The sequence below is a fragment of the Cucurbita pepo genome, chromosome LG02 (assembly GCF_002806865.2).
Source record: "Cucurbita pepo subsp. pepo cultivar mu-cu-16 chromosome LG02, ASM280686v2, whole genome shotgun sequence".
In the NCBI taxonomy this organism is placed as follows: domain Eukaryota; kingdom Viridiplantae; phylum Streptophyta; class Magnoliopsida; order Cucurbitales; family Cucurbitaceae; genus Cucurbita; species Cucurbita pepo.
Window position 1 is genome coordinate 3,658,034 of NC_036639.1, and position 9,875 is coordinate 3,667,908.

The 9,875-nt window shown below is 34.7% G+C and overlaps 2 protein-coding genes across 3 annotated transcripts in view; one reads left to right on the forward strand and one right to left on the reverse strand.

Moving 5' to 3' along the window:
* Window positions 1–197: 197 nt before the first annotated feature.
* LOC111789277 (pentatricopeptide repeat-containing protein At3g59040) lies at window positions 198–5,039 on the reverse strand. Its single transcript, XM_023669994.1, has 7 exons — window positions 4,852–5,039; window positions 3,910–4,222; window positions 3,164–3,454; window positions 2,475–2,723; window positions 1,779–1,903; window positions 1,085–1,183; window positions 198–923 (listed from the first exon to the last, which is right to left on the reverse strand). Exons 1-7 carry the CDS (start codon window positions 4,905–4,907, stop codon window positions 317–319), a joined length of 1,740 nt encoding a protein of 579 aa, XP_023525762.1. The 5' UTR covers window positions 4,908–5,039; the 3' UTR covers window positions 198–316.
* Window positions 5,040–7,302: 2,263 nt separating this feature from the next.
* Window positions 7,303–9,875, forward strand: part of LOC111785307 (protein NPG1-like) — a 6,440-nt gene continuing 3,867 nt past the window's right edge. The window contains exons 1-3 of one of the 2 annotated variants that reach the window (XM_023665719.1): window positions 7,303–7,531; window positions 8,178–8,417; window positions 9,528–9,780. In XM_023665719.1, coding sequence (XP_023521487.1) covers window positions 8,223–8,417; window positions 9,528–9,780 — 448 coding nt within the window. In that variant the 5' untranslated portion in view covers window positions 7,303–7,531; window positions 8,178–8,222. Of the gene's footprint in view, window positions 7,532–7,927; window positions 8,020–8,177; window positions 8,418–9,527; window positions 9,781–9,875 lie in introns of those variants that run through there. The other variant, XM_023665726.1, reaches the window with a different exon arrangement.

The window sequence follows — 9,875 nt, forward strand, 5'->3', positions numbered from 1 at the left end:
CAGTCCAGTATTACCTTGGATCTTACGACTTTACATGAACGTAGGTCGAGACCGGTTTACGTGCACAAGACAATCGTTTGATCTCATGTCTCCTGATAAAAATAAAAAAACCCGTAAAATCTGAAACATTATATACACGTAAGAACTAGATAAAAACAAAATTTAGACTCGAGAAATGAATGAAAATATAACAAAAATGGGCATCAAAGTTCCACAGTTACCAGCTAGGTTGTGATTTGAGAAAGGACTTAGATTTCTCCAGCTAAGTGAATTTTGTATTACAATATACCAACATAGAGTAAACAAATATATAACATTAACAGATCTTAGCACATAAACCCTCCAAGTTTTGTTGGTGAATGCCATTCAAAATAATTTTCTCATCTCTTTGGTTATTGTGATGAATTACATCATCAGCATAATCCAATTCATCGTCTTCCTCGTCCTCATCCTCGTCCTCGTCCTCCATAGACCTAGAAAACTTACCTGCTCTTTCTGCATCGCTACTTTGATTTGGATATCCTACGAGTTGATTAGCTTCATCGAGCTCTTCGGCTGTGTTCGCCAAAGATAACAGGATATTTTTCGCTTTTTGATCAGGTCGAACGCCACACGATTCGATTTCCTTGAACCAAATAACAGCACTGCCAAAATCCTTGTTTTTTCCAAATGCATCCATGATCGTTGTCAAAATCATTTGATTCACTCTTATTCCATTGAGCTTCATTTCTTCATATTTTTTAAGCATCTTGTCAAGATTATTTATTTTAGCATACCCTTTGATCAATGTACCATAAGTAACGACATTGGGTCGAAAACCGTCCTGTTTCAGTTGTCTGAAAAAAATTTCGGCTCCTTCCATGTCGGATGCATTAACATAAGCTGATAACATGGTTGTATATGAGCATATATCTGGACTGCATCTGTATCAAACAAATGATGATGCCAATCTATTACCAAAAGCTCAAGAAATGCATGCCAAAAGAACCAGGGAATTGGAACCACACTACATAAACTTCAATCAATACTACACTAAAAGAGGATATTGAATCACTAAATGCAATCATTAGGCAGATAATAGTACCTGTCTCTTCTCATACTCTTGAACACAATCTTAGCTTGCTCGACCATCCCAGAGATTGCAAATGCATCAAGCAAAATATTATAAGCTTTGCGAGTTGGTCTGAAAAACGCCAGGCAGAAACGTTTTATCAGTGCACAACTATTTTGGTTTGCTATTCATCATTAGCAATGGCTGTGTAACAGCTCAAGTCCACCGCTAGTAGATATTGTCCTTTTTGGGTTTTTCCTTTTGGGCTTCCCCTCAAGGTTTTTAAAACGTGTTTGCTAGAGAAAGATTTCCACACTCTTATAAAGAATGCTTCATTCTCCTCCCCAACCGATGTGGGATCTCACAATCCACCCCCCTTTAGGACCCAGAGTCGTCACTAGCACTCGTCTCCTTCTCTAATCGATGCGGGATCTCGCAATCTATCGATGGTTGTAGGGAAGGAGAATGAAGCATTATTTATAAAGGTCTGGAAACCTCTCCCTAGTTGACGCGTTTTAAAGATTTTGAGGGGAAGCCCGAAAGGGAAAACCTAAAGAGAACAATATCTGCTAGCGATGGGGTTGGGCTGTTACAGCCCGATGCCGATGCCGTGTCAAGTGAATTTGAAGCAAAATAGAAAAATGAAACCCATATTATGGGAGAATATTGATTTCCAACCAGATACTATATGCGGTAGTTAAAAGAAGAAAGTGCCGAAGGGAAGTACCTGACACCAGCATCAAGCATTTCCTCAAAAACTGCTAGTGCTTCTTCCTCTCTTCTAGCTTTACCATATGCACCAATGAGTAAAGCATAGCTGACAACATCTGGTTGGAGTCCAGCTCTTTGCATCTACAGATGAGAATTTGAATTCAAATTTGATCAATCTCGTTAAGAAGGAATAGGAGATGAACAAAAGATTAAACTATTAAATTGGCTGACAACATTGGCCACTGAAGCAAAAGCATAACCTCCCAAAATTTTAACTACAACACAGCCGCTAATATTCTTGTGATGCAATGGAAGTTACCAAATATTCAAGATTTCGTTTCCCTAACATCTCGATCATACCAATATTTGCTACATCGTTCAATCGGTCTTCAATTCACACAACCCAGAAAATGTGACAGTTACACACTTGCCAATTGAATGTTCACATGGTTATTGTCTTAAAAGATTAAAACTACAATGGAAAGAACCCAATAAGACTTTCATATCCAGAGCATTAAAATCACATAAACTAGACAGAAATCAGCATATGGTCTTAAAATCAGTGGCTCAGGAAAAGTGCTGCTCAATCGAAAACCTAAACAGCCCCGTTCATAAGAGAATTATTCAGTGACAGTATCCTACATCTGAAATTCCTAGAACTTTCACCCATGTGAAAACAATGCCTAGTAAAGACCAACCCATATAGGTTTACCTGATCATAAATCCTCGAGACCTCCTTGTAGTTGGTTTCAAACGACATCAAACTATTATAAGTAATTGTAGATTGTGGAACTCCTCGTGCTGCCATTTCAGAAAATAATTTACGAGCCTTTTCGTAATTCCCAGCCTTCTTGAACATATAAATCATCATGTGGAACATCTTTTGGTCTGGCTTCAATACTTGCCCTTCCTTGTTCAAGAGGGAGTCAAAGAGTTCTTCAGCTTCCTTGAATTTACATCCCTACAGTAATGCCTCGTCATTTTGTGAACCAAAACAAACAAACCAAGAAATGCACACATTCGAAGATTGCATAGGCTTGAAAGAAGAAAACGAGTTTCTGAAACGAAATTTTGCAAAGTGTTTGATTCATTCGGTTAGGAACTTATATCCAAAGAATAAAAATAAATTAAATCAAAATTCAGATTGTGATCAGCTTTGAGTTTTGGGTCAAAATCTTGATAGGGAGAGCTTGTGTTTCAAGTTCCAACAAAATTATTCTGCATTGGAGCATAATATCCAGAATCACATATACAGCCTTAAACGCCCCAAATTTGACATTGAAAGTTCACAATAATTAAGAACATTCTTGATTTTCATGAGGGTCGAATTGAAGGATTAGACCGATAAATGAAGGAATATAGTTGAAAGGCTTTAAATAAGATAATATTTAAACTTAGTACCTCAACAAAAGTTTTTAGCATAATTTGATATGTCAATGCAGAAGGTTCAGGACCACCGGATTGCATCCTTCTAAAGATTGCTTCAGCATTATTATACCTGCCACCTCTTCCATATGCTTCCATAAGAGCAGTATGAGAGATCACGTTTGGTGCATAACCCTTCTTATTCATCAAGTTTAAAACTTTTTCTGCACGATTGAACTCCCCTAGCTTTCCATAAGCTGTAATAAGCATCAAATAATCCATTTCACTAAAGTTCCACCAGCTCTGGGTCCGGAGCCATTCGAGAATCTATAAGACAGTTGAAAAACACGATTTTGGACGATCAGCACATCTGAAGCTTGTAAGTTGTAAAACAAAGGACTTAGGAATAGAATCCGGACATTACAACGACCATGCAAGAACTTCATTTTTTAACTTAAATTATTTGATATTCATATTGAAGTTAAAACACGCATTGTGAACAATTCTTACACGAACATAGTGTTTAAGAACATCTTCTGATTCCAACTAGAAGACGTTAATGATTTCGAAATAGCGTCTAAATTGTTTCACAAACTTTAGAGGCAGACTATACATCAAATGGTGCATTGCATTATCTTACATAAGACTACATTTTTACACTCAATTCAATTCTAATTTCAGGCAATTCGCCCTTCGAGATTCATTTTTCATTTCCTCCTATAAAGAACAAAATTTTGAAACAAGAGTAAATATCAAATCATACAAATGTTTATGCTCTGTACCTCACTGACAATGTTCCATTTCTTTAGCTGTTTAAATCTAACCAAGGTGCCCAACACTAAATCCTTCTGAATAGCCTCATTTTTTATCCTTCCACTTTTCAGCACAGAAACAGCAGAGCCTGTCTCCTCTATTTCATTCATCAGTTTCCTCCAATTCTTCTGCTCTGCCTCGTCCGCTGCATCCTTAAATACTTCCAACTTCTTCCTTTTCTGTAAGAACTTCCTTGGTGTCAACATACCCATACAGGTAACCACCAATCTTCCACGTATATTAACATTCGAACTAATAGAATGTCTGCGTGCTTGCGATTTACTGAAATAAAAACAACATAGCACATTTTCACCACCGAATAAACATTACATTAGTTCAAAATTTGTAACGACCTCTGCACAGATGCACTAGTTCTGCTCATACTATTAACAATCTGATACTTGTCCCCACTTTTAACATTTTTTGGTAATGAATTAGATCTTAGCATAGATATCCAATGCCAATTAATACATGCTAGCGCAGATTGAACCCTAAAGAACCTAGAAAATCCACATTTCTCCAAAAGTACAACTAGTCCTTCAGAAATCAAGCAGACGTTCAACGTTTCAAAGACTCACAACTTCAAAAATCCCTAAATCCACAATCTAATATCAATGAATAGCTCTCCAACAATATAGTAAGAATCCACAGAACAAAAAGGATAAAAAAAAAAACAGCTCTCAAATAGAAATTTTAGAACCAGACAGAATTAAGATACCATATAGTGCCAGGAATTTTCGAGTTAGCTACTTGAATTGAGATAGAAAATCATTAAAAAGAAAGTATAATTTCAGTTCATCACAAAAAGAAAATACAATAAATCAACAACCAAGCGCTCGCAAACAAAAATGGGAACAAGTATGAAGATGAATAACGAGCGAAAGGGTTTAAGTAAGAGGTTTAAGCGTAACCTCCAATTGGGAAGAGGAACTGATATAACTGGCTTCAGAATCAGCGCTTGAGGCATCTGAGAAAGCTCTAGTTTCGGCAAAAATGGCTATGATGCGACCGGAGCTCCGCCTTCGTCCTTCCGGCGTTTGATATTTTTTTCTCAGAGCGCGCAGTTGCAGAGGGTCTGTTTAATATCTTATCCATTTATATTATTACTGTTTTTCTGTCATTTTAATTTAACGAGAGAGAAGCTACGACTCTTCCCATATTAACCTTTTCATTTTTTAATTAGGTATAGCTAGTAAATTAAAAGTTTTAATTAAATAATTTATTTAAATTTCATGTCTAATAAAATTTTCAATTGAAATAAAAAAACTAATTACTATTTATAAATCTATATATTTTAATTGACTGTCAAGTAAGCATCAAGAGTTAGAGATCTATATTCAACCCAATAATTTGACAATTCATACTAATTCAACTCGAACGGGTTGGATTGGATTAGCATTTCGAGTAGGGTTTCATTTTTCTAAACCCGAACTGAATTGGTTCTGTTTCGAGTTCGTAGATAAAACCTTTGGGTTGACTCGAGCAAAATAAAAATATATAAATTATGTTAAGAATCCTTCTCCATTAATAGGTTTGACATGCCTCCACATTTTTTTTTTTTAATTTAACTTTTTTATATTATTTTATTATATATTATATATTTTTTATTTTAACATTCTCAAGAAATGTCGGTATTTAGGTGTGTTTACTTTTATGATAATGTTGAACTATGTTAATATGTTACCATTTTTTATTGTTGTTTTATATTAATTTTTTTTTTAAATTGTATCCGAATAATTATAAATGATAAATGGTGATAAATAAAATTTATGAATATCACAGTAATTAAAATATATAATAGTATTTTTTATTATTATATATAACCTCTTTAAACTAATTATTTTGATTGTTTATTTAATTTAATAATCTATCTTTATATTTTTCTTACTTTAACCCATTTTTAACAAATGTCTGTATTTAATTGTTTTTAGTTTTATGATGACAATGATATGTTAATATGTTATAATTTTCGCTTATTGTTTTTTATTGATTTTTTTTATGTGAATAATGATATATCGATTTGTGTTTGTTTGTAAACTTTTAATATATTTTATCTAAGATTGTATCCGAAAAATTATAAAATGTAGATAAATAAAACTTAAAAAAAAATAATAATTTGACAACTCAACGACCCAACCCGAAAATGAAGGGTTGGGTTGGGTTGGGTTGGGTCAAAAAAATCCCTCTACCCAACCCGGACCATGTATATCAAGAGCCGAGAACGAAGTCTGCTTTAAGAAATTTAGCTCGTTTTTCGCTATTTTATTTTGGATAAATGGTTTCAAGTATTGTGAAACCGTGCAAATTCTAAAATTTTCGAGCTTTAAAATAAATATATTAGGAGAATAGTAGTCTTCTCTTGTTTTTCCTTTTTGTGAACACGAAATTATCAACATTATTTCTACAAAAACCCATCAATCTTTGTCATTTAACCAAAGCTCGTGTCCCAAACCGCACCCGAAGAGCCAATGAGAGATATATTATGAAACCATATATCGCCTTTCCCTTAAACTCGAAACTATGGTAGATGACGAAATAAACCTATTCGTGGAGGTCTCCATAAAGAAAGACATTTTTTACGTCAACGTCTTCGAGCTATATGGATATTGCACGAAACCAAGTTAACCCCTATGTTTGGTCGAGTGCTTAAACTAAGCTAGTAGAGGTTATGAGGTATCGTCCCTTGATTATTACCAACATATGACGTGTAACTGATGTGTCGATAGCTTCGACTCAATAGAATAAGAATTGTCAATTCCATCTGTTGTCCACTTCTCTTTCGTTCAAATCATTTTCTCGGTGCTCCTTTCTCAAACATAATTTCTAATTAATTGAATGTATCGAGACTAAAATTATAATTTTAAAAGTTAAAAAGACCAAATAGACATAAAATTCAATTACGCACGAGTTTTACTACGTATGTTCGGGGGTGATTTTAACTTCTACACACGTTTTTAACCGTTAAAAATTTACTTTTAGAGTTGCTAAATATTTTTTTAAAGTGTAAAAATAAATATTAAAGTGATTTTAAATGATAAATTTAAAAATAATTATGGAGTCGGCCCAGTTCTCCAACTAAAACTGTCTTTACAAACTTGATAGTTGGGCCGAAATTACGTAGGCCCATTAAGTGGCCCAGATCTCCAACATAAGGCAGTTCATGAAATTGAAGTTGGGCCAAAATACGTGGCCCATTATACGGCCCAGTAGTCGAAATTTGGAAATTGGGCCACATTTCTGCAGGCCCAGTTTACATATACGGGCCTTAGAATTAGAGAAGACACGCCACGTGTTGTTAACGTAAGATTTAAATTAAATGCAATTTCCATTTATTTTTTGAAAAAAGAAAAATCGTTTCGACGCCAAAAGTTAATTACAAAACAAAATATTCATCTCGTTTGCCGCTCTGTTTCTTCGAGACAAATGTTGCGAGCCTCAATTTCCTCCGAGCTGTTGTAATTGATCCGCCACCGTAATCGTCGGTTTCCGACCTAATTTTCCATCTCAAATGCCGAGTTTTCAGCCTCTTTTTCGTCGACAATGATCCCTTTCAAGCAATCATTCGTTTGTGTTAGCCCCTCAATTTCTCAGGTATGATTGGATTATTGTACGTGTTTTGATGGCATTGGAAATTCGAGGTTGAAAAGAAGTTTTGAGTCAAAAATTGGGAGGAGTAAAGTAGTTGTGAAATTATGATCCTTCTGTTGAATCTTTTCCCCCCTATTTTCTTGGCAACCAAACGAAAAAGGAACGTGCATTTCCATATTTTCTAATTCTGAGGAGTTTTAGATCCGCGTGTTTACGTTTAAGGCTCGTGTTTTTTGTGTGCATTTGAATCCACTGTTATATTGCTGAGAATATCCCGAAGAGGAAAATAATCAGACGGCCCGCAATATCCTCTCTCGATTGGCGTCAACAGGGAACAATTGCTTTATTCAGAACCGTATTTATGTTTTTTGTTCTAGTACAGGAAGTAAGAATCTGAGGTTTTATAGTTTAATCTCGGATATGGTTTTGCTCTCCCAGCCAAGCGGTGCGCAATAAGGAAAGAAGGCGACACGAATCATCTCTGTTCTAGCGTAAAAGACGATCTATTCGCATTTGATTTTTCTTTTAATAAGTTTCGTAGTAGTCTTTGAATGTCTATCTCCACTTGTTATGATATTTGAGACATGATTGATGAGAATGCCTAAGATTTATATGGTTTCTGAGATGTTCATCACTAATTTTATGGCAGTTAGAAGAAGTAAATTCATGAAGGAAATTGTAGAAAGTAGAACTTATGGCGTCAAGTGTTGATGAAGATGGTAGGGAGCCAGCCATGGAGTCTGGAGAATCTGAGGAAGGAATTGTTGTCCGGGAAGTCTGTGCAAATGGGGTCTCCATAAAAACAACAGAAGTAGAAGCAAAACTCGATGAAGGAAATATTCAAGAGGCAGAATCTTCATTACGGGAAGGGTTATCCCTCAATTCTGAGGTTTGTTTATTTACCATCATGAAGCCATTATCATTGAAATGAACTTGAATTCCTGTTTGCTACAGGCTGCTATAAACATAGTCTAGTATGCAATTGAAGCTTATTTGAATTAGAAGGACAAAAATGAAAAACGAATTGGAGATCATAAGTGAGTACTTAAGGCGTTCACTTCCTAAATTTATATAAAAAAATATAAGTTCCTGAGTTTATTGTTCAGTTAGTAAGGCTTTGACCATCTATTTGTTGCCTGTTGGGAAACCTTTGTTAACTTCTGCCTACAGTCAAATTATCCAGGCGTTTCTGTTCGTATATTTTCCTTATTTTGATATCCTCCACCCACAAATTGTTGGAGTCTGTTTTTGTAATGTAATTAAAAACCCAAATCTTAACTAGATTCTATGACTGGAAACTCTATTCCATATATATATATATATATATACCAATTAGATTAAGATTAATGAAAGTACAAAGAAGACCAACAGAAGAAACATGCCATCTAACATGAGGTCAACCAAAAAGGAAAAAAGGAGTAGAAGTTTTTGATAGATACAATATTTTAGTTCTTGGATCATAATTGTAGGAATATCAAATTTTATTTAATCTAATCGACGTATTTTCTTTCTAGAAGTTTGAAAAAATTTATTTATGTCTGTAATTATTGAGCCAAAATGTATTTAAAAAAGGCATATATTATGATGCCAGTATCATGTTCTTTGATCTGCTGCGGTTTTCTATGCCCATGTTTCTATTTTCAGTTTTTCATTAGTACTATTAACTTGAATAATTAGTTGGTTGAATCAGCGACTTCAATTCCTAAGAGGCCTATCTGTTTTCCTCAAAATCGTTTGGCATAAACTTCAGAAAATTATTTGAAAAAAAATCCAAAATCAAAACATAGAATACTTTGATCACATGAGCGTGCTCTAATTGTTAACCACTTCGAATATGTGAAGTCCACCAATGAATGAACAAAGAAGAGACTAAATTGATCGCTGTACTGCATCCTACTACTACCATACTACTATTTTTTTTGGGGAGTCATTCTGTTCAATATGCGGCAGCTTAGAAATATTGATCAATGATTTTTGTTACATAAAAAAATGGCTGCAGGAAGCCAGAGCCCTTCTTGGAAAGTTGGAATATCAGAGAGGTAATCTAGAAGGTGCACTACGTGTGTTCGATGGTATTGATCTCCAAGCAGCTATTCAACGATTACAGCCTTGTATTGCTGAGAAGACACCTCCAAAAAAAGGACGTTCGCGCTCTGATTCTCAGCCTGCAGTTTCACAGCATGCTGCAAGCCTGGTGCTTGAAGCCATATATTTAAAAGTGAAGTCTCTTCAGAAGCTAGGGAGAGTAACTGGTAAGAAGGACTAATCTAGTGTAAATGGGGATAGACATACACTCTTTTTTTTTTTTTTTTTTTTTTTTTATTTTTTTTTTTTTTTTTTTTTTTTT